This window comes from Fundulus heteroclitus, chromosome 8, assembly GCF_011125445.2.
Source record: "Fundulus heteroclitus isolate FHET01 chromosome 8, MU-UCD_Fhet_4.1, whole genome shotgun sequence".
In the NCBI taxonomy this organism is placed as follows: domain Eukaryota; kingdom Metazoa; phylum Chordata; class Actinopteri; order Cyprinodontiformes; family Fundulidae; genus Fundulus; species Fundulus heteroclitus.
Genome location: NC_046368.1, coordinates 13,989,966 through 14,012,365, shown reverse-complemented (window position 1 = coordinate 14,012,365; position 22,400 = coordinate 13,989,966). Strand labels below are relative to the sequence as shown.

Genomic DNA, 22,400 nt, shown 5'->3' with positions numbered 1-22,400 from the left:
CCTTGTAAGAAAACTGACTACTTTCATTTAATAATAAAAAAAAGTTGTTTTATTAGGTAGGATACAGAATAAAATCAAATTTGAGCGCTTTCAACTGGCCAGATCTTGGTCAGCATGGCAGAAAGTGTTGTCATCAGTAAAACACTAGAAACGTGAGGCTGTAACATGACAAAAAGAAAAAGTTTAAAGGCCTATGAATACTTTTTGCAAGCAGCTGCAGCCAGAAAGCATTTCTTGTAAATTCATATGTAAAGCGAAGCCAACAAATGCACCTCCTTCCCCGAGAGGCGCATTTAACAACGATGCTTGGAGGACTTATTCAGCTTTGTTGCATGTAATTAGCCGTCTCTCTAGAGCCAGAATCTTCTGCCCTTGTACGAAGAACGAGTTGGATTCCTTTACACGGCAGAAACGGAGTCAAGGTTTCGTTTCCTCTGCTTAGTTCCTACAACTAAATGTTGAGATATCAGCATCAGGGCTCCTACGTTATGGAGAACTACCGTCTAAAAACGCCATCGGGATTCGTTTCAGCTCTACCCGCGTCGCACCGGGGCCCCTCGAATCATCCGGTTTACCAAGTTACTGGACAAACACGACAGATGGACGCACGCGAGGCCGCCCTTGAAAAGTTTTTCCTGTTCCCGTCTGCGGGGTCAGCTGACGTTCTTTTCTTAGCAACTCATTAAAATTCATTAATTGCTTCCTTTCTCCTGGGCGCAGGCAGAAGCAAAACTAGAGCTGCTAGGAAAAAAAAAAAAAAAAAAAAAAAAACGAGAGCAAGAGCAACTGTCCTGTGCTCTAGAAACACGACCGGTGACGCCTGAGCCGCTGCAAACACCCCCCCCCCCCCCCCCCCCACATCTGTCATGGCGCATGTAGGCCGCAGTGAAGAGACGCCAGAGAGGGTGGCTTAGAGAAGTAGACATAAATTTTATTTACTTGTTCTGTACATAACCAGCACAGGTGTTAACCATGGGAAATATTAACACATGTAAATGGTATTAGAAAATAAAAAGGCACAATTTTAGATTTTTTTTTTCTTTTGAAGGACAGGCTTTGCTAAAATTATGAGGGGGAGGGGGGGGAGAAAGCACAGTAATACTGTTAATGCCATTACAAAATAAGCAAAAAGAGAGAGAGAAAAAAAAAAGGTCATCTCACAGGGAAGTAATCAGGGTGTATTGCTTGACTAGTTTTAAATATTCCTGACAAGAAAGAAAACCCATTCAGGATTTAATATAAAAAAAAAAACAACAACAGAGAAACTTTGCTTAATGAGATAAATGAGAAGAAGCAGCATATGACCAGGCGAGGCCTCCGACCCCGGCCGAGAGGTCACGCACGTTGGCAACCAGCAGGCGTTCTTTCCCTTTTTAGTGAGTCACCCTTTAAATAACGTCGCTCATTTTTAAAATGCTCGATTTAAAACTGACCAAAAAGAAGAAGGGGGAAGAAGTTACAGTCGTAAGCTGCACAACATCCGTCGAGTATTTGGCCGAGCGTCGGTCTGAACGGTGTGCAGCGAGGAGAAGAGACGGAGGGGGGGTAATCGTTTGGGTTCACGGCAGAAATCTGCAGCGTTAAATCCGGAGGGGGTCATTTAGATGTGCAGAAAAAAAAAAGGAGAAAAAACAAGGTCAACTGAACATGATTAGCACATTAAAAGGAGAAGGTAAGAGAATCATTTCACTTCGAAAGGCAATGATGGGACTTCATTAGCTGTGCCATTGAAAATTCGGGACGCCACACTTCATTTGTACAATTTGCCTGGTCGTCAGATGCTAGTGTAGGTGCTGATCTGGACCGCTCAGCTCAATGCTTGGCACTTCTTTTTTTGCAAAAAAAAAAAAAAAAAAAAAAAAAAAAAACATAATTAAATAAAAAAAATTATTTTCCTTGTAGGTTCTGTTAGCACTGAAGCCATTTTCAAGAAGTGGACACGAGTTGCCCTCAAACAGGCACTCATGTCTCAAAACCAGAGGAGTTGGGGGAAGGGGGGGGGTGGTGGTTGGGGTAATCCATCTTCTCATACAGGAACCAGGTGGACATTTTGGCCTCGTTGTTCCTCTCCAGCATAAATAAATTGGTTCGCCGGTAAGGGAGATTTGGAGAACGTGGTCGATAATAAAATCTTTCCAGAAACCTACCTCTGTTTTTTTTTTTTTTTTTTGCTTCTACTGACACATTCCAAGCATCGCTAAACACACGCATAAAGAAAAAAAAAAAAAGAAATAAAATGAAATAAAATCGTCTAACCCCATGACCAATTAGCCCACAGCTAAGGTACAACAGTGACTTGATTGTTTGCAGTAATGTCATTTCACCGGCTGGCCAGCTCCTCGGTGCCTCAGTGCTCTCCTAAATCCAGACGGATGCTGCTGCACCCAATTTTTCTGCGCATACACGCATTCTCACATCAACAAAAAAAAAAGTTTCAGAAGCAAAACAAAAATAAAATAATTAGCTGACATGACAAATATTCAGAGTCTGAGAGGACTGACGTGTTGTGACAGCAAGGCGGGAGAAATCCGCTGTGAGCGCGCTCACATGCACTTTAACATACTAACACACTCACACTGATGCCCAGTGATGAAAATAATGGGAAATTGCTTCAAAAAAAAAAAAAAAGGGAACTAGCGAGGGGTTAGGTCGTGTTCTTAATTTAAGTCTGGTGTCCACAGCTGTAAACAGTCAGGAAGCCTTTGCACAGGCTGGCGGCAACAGAGGTGGTGGTGGTGGGGGGGGTTAGCTGTTATGGTATAGCCCCCCCCCCCCGCCTCTCCTCTCAAAGCAGGCAAGCACATAACCCGACACCGGCGGGACAGGTAGCGACGGGCCAGCGGGTTCAGGAACACGGCAGTGCCGCCGAGAGGCTGCGGCCGAGCCCCCCCCCGCCCCCCCCGCCTCAGTCACTCTCTTCTGGATTCTGGGGGTTTATGATTTTGACGTGCGTGAAGGGGAAGAGGCCCTTGCGTCCGTTCACCTCCCCCTCCCACTGACCGCTGATGTTCATCCGCGTGACTGTGACGATGTCGCCGACCTGAGGAGGGAGAAGGAGACAGAAAAAAAAAAAAGGACAAAGAGTTTCAGTCTTCCACACGTTCTGGACAATCAACACATGTAGTTATAGGTCCTTGAGGAAGGACGCAGTTACGCAAACCCCCCCCCCCGCCCGCCCGAGATGTTACGCAACCTGCGGGGAGATTTATTTCAGCGGCGGTTTAAAAAGGGACGACGGGAGAGACGACCCGCGGCGCCCGATGCGACCCCAATCTGCCCGGGCCGGATCTTCTTCAGCAGGATTAGAGCGGAGGTCTCTGCCACCGCAGCCACGATTAAAGCTTCCAATTTAGGCCACGTTATTCGGAGCGGTAACTAGAACAGAGCTTCAAGGACGCGCAGGCTCAGATTTGATCTGCAGCGACCCGCACGACGAGGATTACTAAAACAAAAACGGATCATTTCACATCAAACCAACACTTTGGAGGATTATAATGAGTTTTTATCGCTAGAACTTTTCCACTTTTCTTCATAGCAACCACAGATGTCGTCATCTAATCTGAAAAGTGCGGCGTGCGCCTGCGTTGAGCTCCCTTTGCGCTTCAGAAGTCACCAGATTAGCAAACAGACTGGACCTGCGCGGCTGTCCTGTGAAGGCCAGGGCCTCTGAGAAACACTGCGAAGACGTTTAGAGCACCAGCTCAGAACATCCCGTGCAGCGCCGCGCACATCCATCATCCAGACTTAAAAGAGGGCAGCAACAGAGAAGCGTCCAAGGGGCCCGTGGCAGCTCTGGAGCAGCTGCAGAGTTTTATAGAGCGAGTCGACAGGACAGCCGTAAGCCGAGCAGACCATAAATCTGAGCGTCATCCAAAGGCAGCGAGAAGTCCCGCTTCACATTCCCCACCCGCCGCGCAGCCGTGGAGAAAATGTGGAAGTGCGCGCTCCGGTCAGGCGAGAGCAGATTTCAGCTTTCTGTTCTTTATACAGACAAAAAAAAATAACAACACAGCCGTGTTCATCAGCACGGCGCAGACAAACGGGTCCAGTCTACAGGGCAGAAAACGTGGGTAAAAAGAACCAGAACCATGACGGCACGGTTCAGATTGAAGCATCCACCTGTTAGAATGGTTCGGTCAGAGTCTGAGCCATTTTGCAAAAAGAAGAATTTGCTAAAAAAAAATTTAGCCGCTGCAGCAGAAGTGGATTCTACAAAGAATAGACTTTTTTAGGTGGGAATCATTTTCCAACCACTTGAAAACTTTGTTTTGGTTTAGAGTATAAAATCTGACTGGTTCATTGCAAAATGTAGAAGAGGCCCACTTTGTCAGCACCAGAACCTGCCATGTTTATAGGATTTTAAACCCGGTGCACTGAGGATGATTTAGTTTCATCTGTACAGAAACAAAGAAAAACTTAATGAGACCACCGAATTTTACTTGTAGTAAAATAATGACTCATTGCTTCTGCTTCCTGAGTTTCAAAGGCCCCAGCACAGATCTGAAGGAGGTTTTTTTTCTCCTGGAAGACGTGTTCAGAACCAGACGCTGAACGCAGACCAGAACGGCAGCAGAGGCAGAACTGGTTGAGAGCAAAGCAACCAGCCTGGAGATCAAAAAGTTTCCTTTCTCTGGCGTTTCTGCCTCCTCGACAAACTAACCACTAGGGCTGCACAATTAATCGCATTAACAATAGAAATGCAACTTTATCAAAATAACACAATTTCCAAATAGCAGAGGTCTGCAGTTTTTGTCTATGCAACAATTAATGGATAAGACACTTTTGGTGTCTGTAATATGTTTAAAATGGGTTTGTCTCTAAATGGAACGGAAGAGAGATGCAGCAGTGGGGTAATCTAATTTTATTATTTGTTTTAGAGTTTATATAATCATACTTTTGTATCAGTCAAACTGTTTAACAGACTTGTTTCTTGGTTGCACTTTATGTTCAACAAGGGTTGATGTCCAAATCAATTAAAAGATTTTCTCTTAATATTCTGATTAATAATAATAAAAAAAAAAGTCCTTTAAATAGTCCTTGTTTACTTTATTTTTATCTACAGGCCGCTTTTGTTGCTTGTGGCTAATGCAGAGAAAAGTCAAAATTAAAATCACAACTATGGTTGAATTATCACAATTTTGATTGTTGGCAAAAATCGTACAGCCCTACTAACCACGACAAAAAACATTCAATGACTTGAGCAAAAGTTTTGAACTCTGGTTCATCCTTTTATAACAACTCAAGACAATCAATGTTTCGTTAACTCATAAGAAAACACCTAAAAGAGACGCACGTTTTGGTTAAATACCGACTCAAAGGAAAAGATTGAACTACAATTCCCAGGAGGTCAATGCATACAATTTAGAACCAGGACTAAAGAGACACTAAACAAAATAACACTTTCAATTAATATAAACATTATATTAAAAAAAATCCCAGAAGTCATCTCCCTTGTAGCTTTTTTGGCAGTAGGAGAGAAACAAAGACATCCCAGAGGAGCAGTGACTGTCCAAGCACTGCAATGCAGTGAGTACAAATGTCTTTAGACCCCCCCCCCCCACCCCCTCCCCCTCGCTCCACTTGAAGTGAACCATTACAGGAGTTATTCGCCTGGGATACTCCTTCAGGGTGCACATAATGCGAAATCCATTACTGGACAGCTTGAAAAGATACCAGAGGACAACAGCGGACCCAGGATTTACTGTGTTTGTGCAGCTATGGCTGCCTGGGTTCCTGCTTTATGCACATGAAACGCACCGGGATCACACCGCACACCTCCAGAGGAGAGTTTCTAAACCGACATTTCGCTCTGGATGCAAAAACAAACAAATAATGAAAGCGGAACTGAAAGATGGCCAAAACAAAAATAGCGAAGACAAACATAGGGACTTAGGTGACGGCATCTCGCGCTCCGTTGCATCCTGATTCCAGCGCAGCCATTTGGGACGATGGTTCTAACGCCGACAGCTTGGGCCTAATACAGAGAGGCTAATGCTCCGCGCTGAAACGCTACCCAGAGATTCCCGCCATCGGACTTAAATCGATAAACAAAAATAACTGTCACCACAGAAACTGTACGGGTAAAAATGTTGGTTTCTAAACTCACTTCTCAAAATTGTTCCCGAAACAAACCTTTTATTGTGTACGTTAATCAGAAGCAGTACTGTTCACTGCACTTTGGAGACAAAGAGAGATCCTTTGGACCCGAAATCAGGTAAGAAAGAGAAAGTACAGCGCTGTAGTGTGGCTGTATCAGAGTAGAGAACAACCAGCAGTTATTCATTTGTAAGTGGAGTAAAACTTATGACACAGAGAATAGGAAGTAGGTTACAAGGACTTGGAGCTAATGACACTTAAGCTAACCATTAGCACTGGTAAATCTGATTAGAGGCTCTTGGTGTCAGTATTGTGATTTTTCAAAATGAGAAAAAAAAAAGAAATGCGGTTTGAGCTATAGAACGTCTGTTCTTTTCTAAAAGCACCTGAGGAAACCGCTAGTGTCCACTTACCTCAAAGTTTCATGACAAAAGAGAGGTTAAAGCTTTTTACTGCCATACTTGACTTATTTTTAAATGATTTAGTAAACTCGTTTTCCTAAAAAAAAAGAAAATCCATGCAAGGATGAGGCAGTCACCACTATCAGAGTATTCCGGGGTTTTAAAAGAGCTCAAAACAACTTTGCCACGATCATTTCCAATGCTACTTAAAGTGCTGGAGATGGTGTTCTCTGAGTGGATGAAGCCCCACCCCTCCCCCACCCGTTGCTGCACACTGTCAGCTGGCTGAAAGAATTCCTGTTAAATTTGCCCATGCTTAAAAGAAGATGCCTTAGCTGTTTAGAAATGCTACTGGGTGTGGAAAACAGGCGTGGAAACTAGAACAAAGTCGAGATCATTTTCATAGAACCAAAAGGCCCAGGATGCACTGAAAAGATACCATCGCCAAGGCTGCTGCACAACTGATGCAAGATCCTCGAAGTTTACTCAGTCTTCTGTGGAACTAGACACTGATAAGTTGTAGGCGATCGACTAGCTGCACACAGAAAACCAAACAACGACAATCTCCAGTCAAAGTGTAGACAGCCATTATCCGCTAAGATATTGTTGCATCTACACTGATAGACATTTTCCTTTTGAGACATTTAAACTAGCTAAAGGCAGCTAAAACGGCGAGCTTCCTAGCCTTTCACCCCCTCTGAGGCTGACTGACATTTCAGGGTGATCATCTTTCGACTACAGGCACAGAAACTATTACTGAGGACTTCACAGAACGCTTCAAACTGAAAACATTTCAAGATGAGATCAGCATGTCAGGTTAGGGCTGGGCGATGTAGAGGAAAAAAAGCATATGGATAAAATAGAAATAAGATTGACCGATAGATAATTATCGATTCTAAGTGCAGCTCTGGCTATTTTATGCTGTTGCTTAATGACCTATTTTTAAATCAAGAACACAATTAAAACTCAACCATTTATTGAACCAAAATCTTACCAAAACAGTAAGAAAAGAAGACGTGCACGGAGCTTATCTGGGTCTGTGTTGTGATTGGTTGGGAGGCTGTAATGACTGTAGTATTAACTTACATGATAGGGTAGAAAGCAAAAGGAAGGAAAACTTTTCTATTGAACTTTTCATTGACGCATTTTTTTTTTATTGAGCCACACGTCTATCGATCGATAGATATCGTTATTGAATTATCGTCCAGCCGAAGCAGATAACCTGACTAACGGAGAACAGACTATGGTATATTTAGTGCAAAGGGCACTTGAACACTTTCAATTAGTGGCCGGTTTTTATAGATATATTTGCTAATTTTGACGTCACCTTACTGCAGCAGCAGAAATAATCGTACCTTACACCGAAACGTGTCTTCACATATATGAAAGACGGATAAACAACCTATGGCAGTGATAAGCACAAAGCTTACTGGAAATGCACCGCACACGTCCCGCTTTATGCAAGCCTGATGGGAACAAATGCACAAAGACCTGCTCTGCTGTTTATTCACATTCACGGGAAATCTGGATTTTCTTCCTTCCAAATGTTTAGAAAATTGACTATGGAGGAAAAAGGGCAATAACTAAAAAGCTATTAAGATTTCACAGGCAAAGATTATGCTGAAGTCAGACACCTCGTTGGTAAAGCCATGAAAAAGGTTCAATAAAAGCAAAACCTCTCACACAGAGCACAAGGTCAAATTCATTTAGTCAGGCATTTCCTCTGCTTTATAGTTTTTCTTAGGCTTTGTCTAAATGTATTCAAATGTACCTTATTTTTCAGACTATAAGTTGCTCCAGAATATAAGTCACATCTGTCAAAAAATGCGTCATAAAGAGGAAAAAACATTCAAGTCGCACCAAACTATATGCATTTATTTAGACAATTATTTCACACAATCCAAGACTAAAAAATGACATTTAATCTGGTAAGCCATTTTATTAAATTACCCAGCTGCATCCACAGCCCGGCTGAATAACACGGAACATACCTGGGAGGAACAGGTATGTTCCAGCGAGGTTTTATCCAGCGCAACGAGCCGTTCAAAGTTGTCAAAATTGCGCCTAAATTAAACAGTGAATGTAACGGTGCTACGTACTAAGCTAACAGTACGATAACGATGTTTGAAAGCAACATAAAGCTCACGAGCATCAGTGAAGTTGTAACACGCCCAGACAACAGACCTGTAAGCTAGCGCTAGCTGTTATTAGCTTCACGGACCGCCCAATAAGAGGGTTCTGTCACAGTCTGGGCTCTTTGAGCTGCATCGCCCAACCCTCTGCTGCATGAATGCATCCTGAATCAGCAAAATATACTATCGTGTGTTCAGTCTTTGTTGTCTATAAGTTAATGTTTATTGAATTTTTAAGTGGTACAGGACCAGGATAGAGTTCACAAGCCTGGAGCGCCCTCCTGTGGCTATAGACGGTAATGTTTACTCCTTGGTTCATGTTGGTCAGTATGAATTACCATTTAAAATTGATAAATAAGTTGCACCTGAATAAAAGTCGCATAATCGGCCAAACTATGAAAAGAAGTGTAACTTATAGTCCCAAAAATATGGTAAAAACTCTGTGAAAAGTGTCTTATCACAATAAGAATGTGGATTTGTCTTGGCAACAATATATTCTAGTTAATGTTTTGTTGGGATTAGCTTTACAATTTTCTCCACTGTTGGCTCCTTGATATCAAATAAATTCAAAAATATGATCAAATGCAGACAGTTACTGTGTACAAGACAAGTTGTCATAAAAAAAAAAACATTCATGTAAGTGGTGTCCTGAGGAAGCCTGTTTTGGTTTACTGGATTTTAATCTATCATTTCTGTGACATGCAAGCACTGAGGCCCCTATAAATGGATGCAAAGAAACTGTAAGCAGTCTTTTATGATCTCTTTTCTTGTCACAACAATACCACAGAATATTGTGGTAAAATTGTTAGAAACTAAATCCTGAATTCCTTTGAGAGTTGCAAGACTTCATTGATTACCAACATCACTTTCTATATTGATGTACAAGCACAAAAAGCAGGTAAAGGGACGTTAAACAATACAAAATCAAGATAATTTCTTCTTCATCTCTTAAAAGTGCCTAAATGACGGTGAACCCATGTACTACCAGAATTACATTTTAAACTCTACCTTTATCATCGTTTTCTGTTTCTTGATAAAAATCACTGCGACTGTTTTTACCGCACAGCAACAACAACACGTGAATACGACATTATAAAAACTAAAACGCTTCCTGGTACTGACCAGCTCCAACACTGGACTGACTCCTTATCAAGGTGTCCTAAATGAAAGCTACAGTAGCGCACGTATAAAGCTCAGTAGTGGGACTGGGTCGGCGTTGCAGACGCAGCGCTCCACTAAGATAATCGCTTTGACACGAGCAATCCAACCTTTGACATGCAAGTGATTAATCTGGGCTGCTGCGTTAAGATTTTCCACTGACTGGTGTGCAATAGGCACGGGGACCAAGTGCATCTCTGTGCACAGCTCTTAGCAACCCAGTCCATTTCCTCCTCACCGCTGACAAACTACGACGTCACCGAACGGCGGCCGAGCCGGCTCGGGTGTGACTCCCCCCCTCTTCTCGTCTCTCGCCTGGGGAAATCACCCCGGCCCGGCGTGCAAAGAAAGCTGGGGCCCCGCGGCGGCTCTCCAGAACGCACCGAAAGGCCGCAGGTTTCAACACGCCGCCGTAAAGCAAGCCAACAGCACTCGGCTTAGAAACAGCACAGTCGCATCGGTTGAAAACGAGACACACGAGAACCGTCTCCGGTTCGACGTTTCACCGAGATCTACCCAACGTGTAAGACTTACCTAAGAGAAGCCGAGCAACGCTTTACTTTCAAGACCAGCTGGTGCTAAACGCCAGGAGAATAGGCAGTAACTGTTTAGTCATTAGTTTTTTTAGTGTAACCACACACACTCCAAGTGTGATTATAACCAACCCCAGCGCACCAGAAAAAAATGATACGACGCACCGTGGACAGTTTTACACCTTCAACCCGCAGAAAACTGCGCCTGTGACTCTGCTATTAGCGGCGGTGTTCAACCCTCTTCTCTCACTGACGACTTTACAGCAGACATTCTGTTTTTTTTTTTTTTTACTAATACCTTAAGAGCTAGGCAGCTCTCCGCAACCAGAATGGTGGTAAGAGAAGAAAAAGAAACTAGAAGGGAAGAGTTGTGTGTAGGTATGGTTTGTGCAAAATTACTTTCATTAGCCAAACATTTGCTGAACCCAAATGGCAGATTTTTGCATAAAAGGTAAACGAAAAAAGGCAGAAAACACATCAAGTCTCCAAAGAAATGGAAAGATAATCCAAAATGTGATTTTTTTTTTTAATCCATACCTCTAGAGCAAGAGCCGTTTTGTCGTAGGCACAAGGCACTCGTTTCTGGATGGCCTTCGCGATGACGGGGCCGTTCTGCATGGACGGTAGGGGGTTGATAACTGCTCCGGTTGTGCCGGGGGGCAGCGGAGAAGACGTCTGGGGCTGGGCGTAGGCGTGGGCGGGCTCCGGGATGCCGTAGCTGTTGGAGTTACGCGAGCCGTGGGTGGGCTGGCCGGGGTGGGGCGGCGGTCGGACCAATTTCTCCACGTACGGGACGGGGATCATCCCAACGCGGCCCTCCCGGTTCTTGGCGCTCCACCACTGTTCCTCCGGCTTCTCCAGGATGATGAGAACCTCCCCCTTTTTGAAGGGGAGGTCTTCGGCGTCGCTGCCCGTGAAGTCGTATAACGTCCGCACGTACTCCTGGTTCTCCTCGGGGCCCACCATGGTCTGGATGGGTGCGGTGATGGTGCTGGGGTACCTTGGGGAGACAACAATGAAGTGCAGGTGTACAGAACTTGATTAGTTCAAACCTTTTTGGTGTAGTCTCTAAAGCAGAGTGAGCAGTAAACTCAAATCTGTTTAAAACAGAACTAGATGCTCCTTAACAAGTCTGTTTTACTGCCCACTGCCTGTTAGCTGGCTGAAAGACCTGTGCTATGCTTTTTATTGCCCAACTCAGGGTTCCTACAGCATAAGGCAAGTTAAATTCAAGACTTTTTAAGGCTTTTTAATGCCACTTGAAATAAAAAGTTAAGACCAACTTCACGATAAACAAGATAAACCTGGTTGCGACATAAACATAAACCATTACTTTCTGACCCAGTAGACATGTTTAAAGTTTTGAAAAACATTCCATATAGGAAGAAAGCTAAGAACACACAAATTACAGATATATTTTTTAACAACTACTGAACTGAATTCACAAACTTTGTTTTGTTCCCTACTAAAATAAAACTATAAATCAGTTTTAAAAACCACAACATAACCAGTGCCAACTCTTTGTCGCAGCTGTGGTCCGGCCGCAACAGTTTTTATTGGTTCCGCTATCGGGACGAAACCAATAATGGTTACATTGAGCCGTTTGGTAAATAAAAAAAAAAAATTATAATTGTGTCAATTATTTTACTGTTTGGTAAAGATTACAAAAATAAAATCCTATTTATGACCTGGTAACAATTTTAAGACCTAAGGAAAGATTGATTTAAGACATTTTAATGCCAATTAAGGCCTTAGTTTTATATTACAGAATTCAATGCCTTTTAAGACTTTAAGGATTCGCGGGAACCCTGCCAACTTCCAAGAACAAGTAGGCCATTTTGGAAAGTATACAAAACTCCATCTTCGTGGAGAATAGGTTATTACAGCACTGGACCTCCTGAACATGCTGCTGCGGACTGCCGGTCAGCTGGCTGTACAAGGCCGACTACACGCCATCTTCACTAGCAACTTTAGACACTCAGAACTAATGAATAATTGATACCGTCGGCTTTTTTGCCAACGAATCTAAGGCTTGGGGCGGCTCTGCCAGCTTTGAGTTCTCTGGCGTACGGAAACTTCTGAGCACAAAAATAAAACAGCCCAATTACAGCGCCGCCCCATCCCCTGCTTCCTGTGTGCACTGCCAGTCAGCTGGCCGAAAGCTGGCAGCCGGGAGGGTTTATTCCTCCGGCACAGGCTTATTCGAGTGCGTGGAGAACGTTTCCTGTTGTGAAAACCCAGCTGGCCACTGTGTGGAAACCAAACCCACACAAACCACCGACCTTAAGGTTTAGCTTTGCCGCCACCGTCTTTTAAGCAAGAGCAGCTAGACGTATGTGTGTGTGTATGTTATTTAGACTCATCATCATCATTCCTAGATGAACCCGAAATACCTCTTCTTCACAATCGGGTGTCTTTTAAACACACTTTACTGCATAAAATATAGGGATTGTTTTTTATTAAGGAGCCCTAAATAAACTGAAATGTTCTATCAGTACTCCGATCAGTCTCCTGAGAGATGTTTACTGACTTCAAAAGGTGTCTTTGTGGAGCAGAAAGCCTCAAAAGAGTACACAGAGGGTGTCAGATGCTAATCAGGCAGGATGCTGTATGAAAATGATTGGCTGGTTGGAGTTAAGGGGTGACTGCGTGGGCTTCCTTACCTGGGGGCAGGCTCTATTAGAGTAGTCGTGTCCAGATAGTGGATCTTGTAGAACTCCAGGAGAGCCGGGAGGTTGTCAAACTCCTGGTCGCCTATCTTGAACTTCTTGCTGGGCAACGAGTTGATGATATAGTGAGAGACTTTGGAGTTCTCCGACACCGAGAGGACATAGTCGCCCGGGCAGGTGGACGAGTCCCGGACGAGAAACATGCCGTGCCTCTGTCCCTGCAACCTGTTCTGTGCCTCCTGCCGGGAAACGGGTCCGAAATACCAGGCGGACCGATCGCACGAGTCAAACCGAGCCGTTGACATGTCTGTACCTCTCCGGGGGATCAACAACAATAACAAAAAAACTCACAAAAATAAGTTATAAAAACGAAACTGAATTAAAAAAAAAAAAAAAGATTTCAGCGTCGATCCAAAGTGAATGATTCAGTAGGTGCAGGGCAGGGCATTCGCCGCCCTTGTCTTGTGCGGTTTTCCGACTGATTTCTGCAGAAGCAACGAAGGCTTCGTCGACCTGATTAAAAAAAAAAAAAGAAAGAAAAATAAATAAATAAAAAATTAGCCTGGCGTGTTTAGGAGCAGGCGAAGACTGACTCGATCCAACTTTGGAGCATATTGTCTCGGCTTCCAAGTGGCAGAGAATCGAGAAAATTATCAACTTACGAAAGGGGAGAAGAAAAAAAACACAAAGAAGGCCGAAGCAAGAAATGATCAATTAAGCTTCCTCCTTTTCGTTCCGCCTTCCGAGAAAGAAAGAAAAAAAAAAAACCCAAGGCTTCAAATAATTACCTCCTCCGGTCAGTGTCAGTTAATTTAAAAGCGGAAAAGGTGGTCTCTTGGTTTTTGTCTGAGGAAAACCTCATTCCTGTGCACACACACACACAAAAAAGGCCAACCTTTAGCCCCCCTCCCGGTTGGGAAACACGGATAGCTACTTTAAATCCGCTCGACTTAACGGTAAGGCACGGAAACGGGTCTGCGAGTTCCCTCTCTCGGGTTCGAGCAGACTTCAGAGGCAGCGCAGGGAAAAAATGGCGGCCCCCAACACGTCTTCACACAAAAAGTGACTTCAGAACCGCCGTTAGTCCGCCGCTGGTGCATCTCAAGAGCCGCATTCCCTTACCGCCGGCGAAGCATCCCGACCGGACGAGTCTTTTCCCCGAAACTTGCCGTTATTTTTTATTTATTTATTTTTTTCGGTTCTGTCGTCCGCTCGCTCAAGAAACCAGAAGTGCGAGGGGTTAGAGAGAAAAATGGCGACGGGAGGGCTGGTCCCGCTCTCTATCTGCACGTCACTCACTCGACGACTGGAGGGGGGAGGTGGGCGGAGGAAGGGCGGAGGGACGTTGATGAGAAAAAAAAGGGGAAGGGCAGCTTTGTGACGATGTGGGGGTTGGGGACGCGTTCCGTGGGGACCCATGTTTCCACGATGCTGGACACAAAAAAAAAAAAAAAAAAAAAAAAAAAATCAGAAATTGTTATAATCTCCAAAACGACAGGATTGTACAAAGAACAGGCCAATATCTAAAAGTATTTATATTTTACATTTATTTTATTTAAAAAAAACAATGCGATCACCCAGCGTTATGCAAAGAAGGCAGTAAAACGCAACAAAAAAAATGCAAACACATTTATCGTTGATTAAAAAAAAAAAGTTTCAGTTTGATGTTTCAGGACCGTTATTTTTCACTTTTCAGGACGCTGACTTTATATTTCCAGTGGATCAAAATAAGATGACGTCACATCTCCAGTGGAGGCGCGAGCAGGGGCGTGTGAAGGAAAGCTGTGCAAATTAGCTGAAAGGTGTTGGAATGGCTGCACATACACGCTCTGCTGTCATGAAGATGTTCTCTTTCTTCTGAAAATACTGAATGAAATAATGATGTTCTCACTAAACTAGAAGCAATTCTAATGAACAACAGTTTAAAGTCTCGCCTCAGATTTTCAATTGGACGTACTGGTGGTCTCACAATGAGAATATGCTTTGGGATCTGTGCAAATTTTCCATTGTTTTCCGCCATTAATGCGACTAATTGCAGATGATATTTTTCATTCTATTGACTTGAAAGCAGACTCTGAGTTTACCCGTCTTTCTCTGTTAGAGAGATACCATTGGCATCGTCTTTGGTTAATGAGCCGCCTGCCTGTCACTTAAGTTTACGGCAATGTCTTGGTCGGTTTGAATTATGCCATACTCTCGGTTTCCAGATAATGGATTTGTGAGATGTTCGAAGTCAGAGGTATTATTTATTATTATTTACCAACTCTGCTTTGAAAACCTCCTCAACTTTATCTGTACCTTCTGGTGTGTTGCTCGGTGTTCATGATACTGCTTGTTCGTTTACACACGTATGAGGCCTTCACCAAAAAGTTGTGTTTATACAAATATTAGTTAATTAATTTACACATTGATGGCTTCAATTTTCTAAAACACTGATTGGATTAGAATCAGAGTAAAAGGGTGGGGGATGGTGGTGGTGGGGCTCAAATCAACTGAAATTATTTTAGTGTTTTAGTTGATTCAACCTTGAATGAAAGTTTATTAGACCAGTATAGAGGAGAAGCAGTGCTGGGAAAATGTGTTTCCCCCCTTAATTTTTTTGATAATAGACTAAGATAACTTAAGTAAATACAATATTTATTTTCAAATGATTTACAAAGACAATTTTTAAATCAGAAATTAACTGATATTTTCAATGTAACTACCTGGTAGCATCACTTAAATAGAACTTATCTAATAACATGAGGCTGGCTAAGATCTGAAAAGCAATCCATCATTCCCAGTCTAAATAAATTTATTAAGAAATATGTACCAAAGTTACAAAGTAATTTCTAAGGTTTTTGGGACTTTTGGGACAGTGGCAGCCAATTATCCACAAATGGAGAAAACTTGGAACAGAACTTAACTATCCCAGAACTTACATGAATTGTAAGTTCACAGCCATGAATTGTGCTCTCCAACAGAAAATCCTGAAGAACAATGTAAAGCTCTCAGTTTATATAATGAAAATAGCACCTGAGCTGTACCACAAGATAATGATCCAAAATGGAGTGGCAAGTCTACTTGTGAATAGCACAAAAAGGGCAAAATCAAAAATTTCTAGTCAAAGTTTTGACCTACATCCATATGAGATTCTGTGGCATGACCGTAAACAAGCTGTTCATGGGCAGAAAACCATTTAGTATGGCAGAATTAAAACCATTCTGCAAAAAAGAGTGAACCAGAATTCATCAAAACGATGTAAAACACTCATTACCTGTTATCACAGACACTTGACAGCTTTTTTGTTTTTGTTTTGTTTCTAAGGATAGAACAATCAGTTTTAAGGTTTTGAGGGGGATTGTTATTTCTGACCTTATGCCAAGTCGGCAGGGATAGTTTTGATTCCCATCAAATCAAATCATGAATTGCATATGCAAGCACAAACAAAAAGAAAGCAAAAACTTTGCAAAACAAAACCCTTATAAATGCAGAGAAAACAGGAGGATCGAATAAACTAAAAAACCTCAGCGAAGCAGGAAGTAAAAGCGCTGAGGAGGGAGATCACTGAGTGAGGACAAATGTAGTGATTATAAATAAAAGACAAGTTGTGGATTTGGGAAGGCGTAGCGGCTACCTCTGTGTGAAGACACATTAGTTGAAATTAGTTTCAATACAACAGAGCAAGAGAAAACTAAAAAGAAATTACAACAAAAAAAATAGATAATCGAACAGCTCACTTACTTCCCCTATTGTATGCAGTCATTCATGACTGATCCCTGGATCATTTATGATTTCCATATTACCCAGACTGCCACATTTAACAGAAACATGCACAATCACGAGAACAGCGTGCGCCCAAAAATAGCTGCTGATGATTATGGTTCCTTTTGTAATAAATTGTGACATTAACTGACCTCACTTCAAGTGTACAGTAAGTGTTTGCAGTAAACTATTTCATACCAATACTAAAACATTTGACATAATTCCCCATTTTCATTTCCTGTTGCTCTTCAACTTCCCCTTCCATCTAATCTCTTAAAATGCGAATTTTCTGGCTCGGGACTATGACACACTAATTTGGAGCTCCTTCTCCACCGCAGCGCGCTGAAAGGGAGAGAGTCTATTGAAATTCACAGGGCGATGCCTTTGGAGAAAAAAAAAAAAAAGAAGCCGGGATAAAAAGCAGCACGGATAAAATGATGCATCAGACAACATTGCTTGACGTGGCTGGGTATTTGGTGCACGCCTACAGCTACTGCTCCCCATTGATAAAGTCAAAGCAGTAACCCTTTGTTTTGGGGTTTTTTGGTGACCGTGTGTTTCATGAGGCTAAAGTTGGCACAGGGCAGCTCCCACCCCTGCAACACTGTCTGAATGTTAATAGCCCTGTACCCTCTGGGTTTTAACAACCCATGTCAGCCAATTTCCCCATTTTAACTAACTTCTAAAGAGAAAAAGCTTCCTAGTCTTCAGATATTTGTTTGTGAATAAATATAGTAACAGAAATGTTATTTTTAGTTGAAATAAATGTGGCTCTAATCCATTTATCTTGGGTAATTCATCACAAAACTGTGACACGTACTTGTTAAAGTTCAAATTCACAAGAAAGGACCTAAATGCAAAAATTAAACATTTCTCAGGAATGTATGTGTTTTAACGGTGGCCACTGAAGGTCTTTTTTATTATTATTATTTCAAAAACACCACCATCTAGTGGCTGACTATCTGATAAGACCTCTACATTTGACCAAAAAACCCTCTATGTATTTTATTTCCTTATACTTGTAGATCTTTACTTTGAAATGTTCTTAGATTCATTTATTACACTGCTAGTCTGTAGCGGGGCTGTGCAAAGTTATTAATACTAAAAGACATGTAAGTTAATGTTAGCATCTGTGAAGGAACACAAGGAAGAAAGCTTTGAGATTATAAGATGAAGCACAGCAGCACAAATCAAAAATATACGACAAAATAGAAAAAAAATTGCTGATGACCAGAGGAAGTTAAAATCTCAAGAAATCCTCAGATTCAAAGAAATCAGCGATGGAGGTTTTGCCCATTCTTCTTTTCGAAACAGGTTATATTCAGTGAGATTGAATTGAGAGGGCCATTGATCAGCAATATTCTATTCTTGCCTTATTTTCAACTAGATTTAGGTAAGCGCTTTGACCAGGCCAACACATGAACATAACTTTAATTGTTTTTAAATCTTTGTCCCGCTGGAAGGAGAACCCCCACTATGTCTTAAGTCTTTTTTAGCCTTTCACTGATTTTTATCCTCAACTGTCTTGTAGCCTCCTTTCAACTCTGTCCAGTTTCCCCATCCCTGCTGAAGAAAACAATCCCACAGCATGATGCTGCCATTACCGTGTCTCACTGTGGGAAAAGTGTGTTCTGGGTGATAAGCAGTGTTAGATTTCGAAGTAAAACTTTAAATATGACTTCCCACGGCTTTCTGTTAACAATGGGTTTCTTGTCATTCTTCCATAAAGGCCAGGTATGTTTGCTTTGCTTTTCCAGTTTTCAGATGATAGATTGAAGAGTGTCCCATATTTAAAACTAGGGAATATTGTTTTATAGCCTAACCCTGCCCTACACTTCTATATAACCTTATCCCTTACCTGTCTGGTGTGTTCCTTGGGGTTTCTGAATCCACTGATTGAGCCATCTGTATGGGACACCATTAGCGTGGCAGGGTGATTTAAGAATTATGAACAGCCACACCTTCTCATTAAAACCCCCTAAAATGACCGTATCACTTATCAGCTGAAGGCCGAGTGAGCTGGCGGGGACTTTAGGGTAGCACCTCGTAGAGAGTGAAGGATGTGCTGTGGAATGTGTGCAGAAACTGATCAATGTTGTGAGCTAAAAACGAGGCATCGTCCTTAAAATAAATGGTAAAAACCGCTGTTATTATGTAAGATGCAGGAAAGTTGCAGATTTATTCTTAGGGCATTACAAGCATGGTTATGTTGCCGAATAGAGGAAAGCTCTTAATAGACGCAGTCTGCTTTGTTGTAATAAAAAATAGCAAAAGGCCTTGACAAGGATGCCAGTTCACACGTTTCACACTTTTAGTTTCTCACTCAGCCCTCTGAGGTGGTGCTCATCGTAAAGAATCCGAGACGTGTCGACTTTCTAAAAATACAAACATGAGCAGCCTGTTAACTCACTGGATTGGGCTAGAGCCCTTTGATAACGAGCAGGGGTCTTGTCTATAAAACTTCGTGTGAAATCCATACTAAAAGTGTACGTACGGCCAAAAAAAAATAAAAAAAATAAAAAATCTGATTTACCAGCACGCAATTTTCCTTCCTTTATAAATCACAGCTGTACCTGAGCTTTTCTGTACCAGGCTTCGCCTCACGTTCAGCCCTTTGCACGGCCAGGTTCAACCAGAAATGGTCAATGCAAAGCACCCCATAGAAGAAAGAAAGAAAGAAAAGAAAAGAAACAGTGGAAAAAAATCAGTAGAGGAGTTTATTAAATGTGAAAATCAGAGGTAAAAGTCAATGCTTGGAGTCTAAAGCATCATCTTAGCCCGTCATCATCATTGGCCAGGAAATCTTTGATTCCTGAAGCTGCGTTCCCTCCTATTTTTTTCTCCCATCAGTGCCACATCCACCGTGCAGCATATGCACGAGTTTGACTGTTTACAGCAATTAAAGTAATTGCGTCACATCTTGGCACTATTTATGTGTTAATCTTGGTATACACCACCCTGGTTATCATCAGGGAGAGGAACATGGTGGTAGAAAATATGGATAAAATGTTGTGCAGACTTTTATTTGAGGTTTAGGATGGCTTATGGGCATTTTTTTTTATTTATCTGAACGGTACTTTCAAACAGTTATGTGTCACAAGTGCAAGCCTGAATAACACTGCAGTTTTGAATGCTTATGATGAAGTCGATCTGAGTTTAAAGTCTGATGTGGAGTGAAATTGAACGTCTGAGTGAAATCATCATGCAGTCTGGCTGCAGTTCATCACCTTACCATCTGCGTCGCCAATTTTCCCCATTTTCAAAACGAGCATATGCTGGGGTCAGAGTTGCCGTGAGAGCCGCACATTTTCCTCTCAAGATTTTTTTTTTTTTTCATACATCCCAACTTTTGGGATCCGGATGTTCCTGAACCTCTTGTGGAGTAGGCAGGGATTCCTACTGGAAAGTGTCTGTCATGCTTGACAGCATCCAGTGTTTATCTCTCCCTATGTTATTGTATATTTATTTTATGCATTTTATTACTTTAAAATAACTTTATCTCAACTCATCAGTAAGGATTTAATCATCTGATTAGGGCTTCAAAATAAAGTTTCATTGAATGATAAGCTGCCAGTCTTTGGACGATCGTAGTCCAGTTTCCAGAAGCTGTTTTGATTTATTACATTTAGATTAATTAAATTTAGATTTCTCTTTAGTTCTACAACTCATGAGCCACACATAAACTAATTTGTGGGAAACTTGGTTCCGCAGTACTGCCGGCGCATGGCACAACATTGTTTGTGTCTGCTGAACGCGCCGGATGTGCAATCTTTTCAGGCTCGAAAAGAACTAAGTATCAACTATCAAGAAGAACGCTTGGCATATATGGGTTTATTCTAATATGAATATATGGTACTTTGTGATTTTATGGTAATAGTATGTGATTAGGCCCCTTTAAGAAAAAATAAAACAACAAAGTCTACTACTGCTGTGAAAAATAATCTTGATTATTGTTTCTAACAGTTCTAAATATTATGTTGAGTTTTATATGTTGAGCAAAGGAAAACTAAATGACCACCTATTAGTTTTACAAGTAGTTTTCGAGCAGATTTACTGCACAGAATATAATAACTTTTGCTGTTCTCTTTATAGTAACACAAGTATAGTGTGCTGAAATGAACTGTTTATTTAGTCAGGCCATCTGCTCCGGTAGTCAGCCAACAGTCGACTGCTCCAAAGTCCCGTCGCTTGTATTAGCCCCGTTTCAGCCAGCTGCTCAGGAGCCTGCTTTATCCAGCCAGAGAAAAATCAGCTGACTCAGCACTTTCTCTGCAATTTAATTAAAAGGGGCTTTAAATTTTTTTGAAACCAATGGAATATTTTGATACCTACAATCAGTCCATAATGAAATACATAACTTTTCTAAAACAAGTTAACTAGCTCTATGTTGTCTTAACACATTCACGCAGATTAAGTGAAGTGAAAAAATAAAGGCTATTTTTTTTAATGAGCATCGTCTTGGCTTTAGTAACATTCAGGAGCAAAGTGGTAGATAGCAACAAACTGCAAACCTTATTTCAACCTCATCTTAATGTTAGGGGAAAATCGGAGATGCTAAAGGCAGAAGATCATTTTAATGTGTTCAGTCTGGTTATTAGAAAGGAAGACTTCTATAAATAGTTCAAAAATAAAGTGCATGCTCAACATAACTAAATAAAACAAAAACTCCTACTTTCAAGGGAAATTGAAATGGTTTTACATATATAAACAGTAACATTCAGCAAATTAGTATACTTGCTGAGGAGGCTTGTTGGTCAGTATAAATTGAAACTTTTAAGCAGGTACATAAACTTTTCATTAAGCTCACACACTATATGTATTAATTTTTTTGAGTGGTTCCATTTAATATTCTAAACCTAAACTGGGTGTTGTTGTTGGCTGTAAGCAAAAAATCGTCATGATTAACAGAAAACCTTGAACACATCAGTCTTTGTGTAATTAATATATATATATATATATATATATATATATATATATATATATATATATATATATATATATATATATATATATATATATATATATATATATAATGTGTTTCACAGTGAATTGAGATACCTTTCTTTAATATTCTAATTTTTTGAATATGACTTTAACCGGTATTTCTGACCAATATCACCAAATGTATACTGTGGAAACATGAATATCTTAAAATGCATGTTTAAAAAAAGTGAATTATCATTACTGCTTTCAAGAATATTGTCTTTAAACTTAAGTTATGCTTCATGAGTAAACTGCTGTGCCTACAGCCGCACACCCCAGCCTCCTCTCTCCTTCGATCATTGGTTTTAAACACAACAAAAGTGATCGCAAACCAAGCAAGAAGGTTTGAAGGAAGATTCAGATTCAGGCGACTTTGTGGCTTTTTGTTGTTAGACACATTTTGTGTTTTTGGTCAAATGTCAGTCTATCTATGTCTTTGTGGCTTTTGCAACCAGCTACAGCATAAAGTTGCCCTTTGTTTATGTGGCACAACCTTTCATGGATTAATGCTGAATAAAACTACAGCACACCTGTACAGGTGGTTTGGTTGAAAGGTGTGCACCAATTCAGCTTAACAATACTATTTTAAGTCCTCGTAACTTTAAGCATGACTACTTTGATGTTAATAGTGTGTGTGAGGGTACGACGGTTAGGAATCAGGATGGAGACCAGGATTGGGCCACT

At 41.5% G+C, this 22,400-nt stretch overlaps 1 protein-coding gene across 1 annotated transcript; it reads right to left on the bottom strand.

Moving 5' to 3' along the window:
- Positions 1-910: 910 nt before the first annotated feature.
- On the bottom strand, positions 911-14,298 carry crkl (v-crk avian sarcoma virus CT10 oncogene homolog-like). Its single transcript, XM_021319948.2, has 3 exons — positions 12,984-14,298; positions 10,858-11,320; positions 911-3,040 (listed from the first exon to the last, which is right to left on the bottom strand). The coding sequence occupies exons 1-3, from the start codon at positions 13,292-13,294 to the stop codon at positions 2,906-2,908; spliced, it is 909 nt and encodes a 302-aa protein (XP_021175623.2). The 5' UTR covers positions 13,295-14,298; the 3' UTR covers positions 911-2,905.
- Between the last annotated feature and the right edge of the window lie 8,102 nt (positions 14,299-22,400).

What these genes read in the sequence shown, in the direction of transcription:
- crkl (XM_021319948.2), bottom strand. Translation starts at nt 13,294, where the DNA reads ATGTCAACGGCTCGGTTTGACTCGTGCGATCGGTCCGCCTGGTATTTC. An exon ending in CTAATAGAGCCTGCCCCCAG is followed by an intron (nt 11,321 to 12,983) that starts GTAAGGAAGCCC and finishes TGTCTCCCCAAG; the next exon opens with GTACCCCAGCACCATCACCG. An exon ending in AAACGGCTCTTGCTCTAGAG is followed by an intron (nt 3,041 to 10,857) that starts GTATGGATTAAA and finishes CTCCCTCCTCAG; the next exon opens with GTCGGCGACATCGTCACAGT.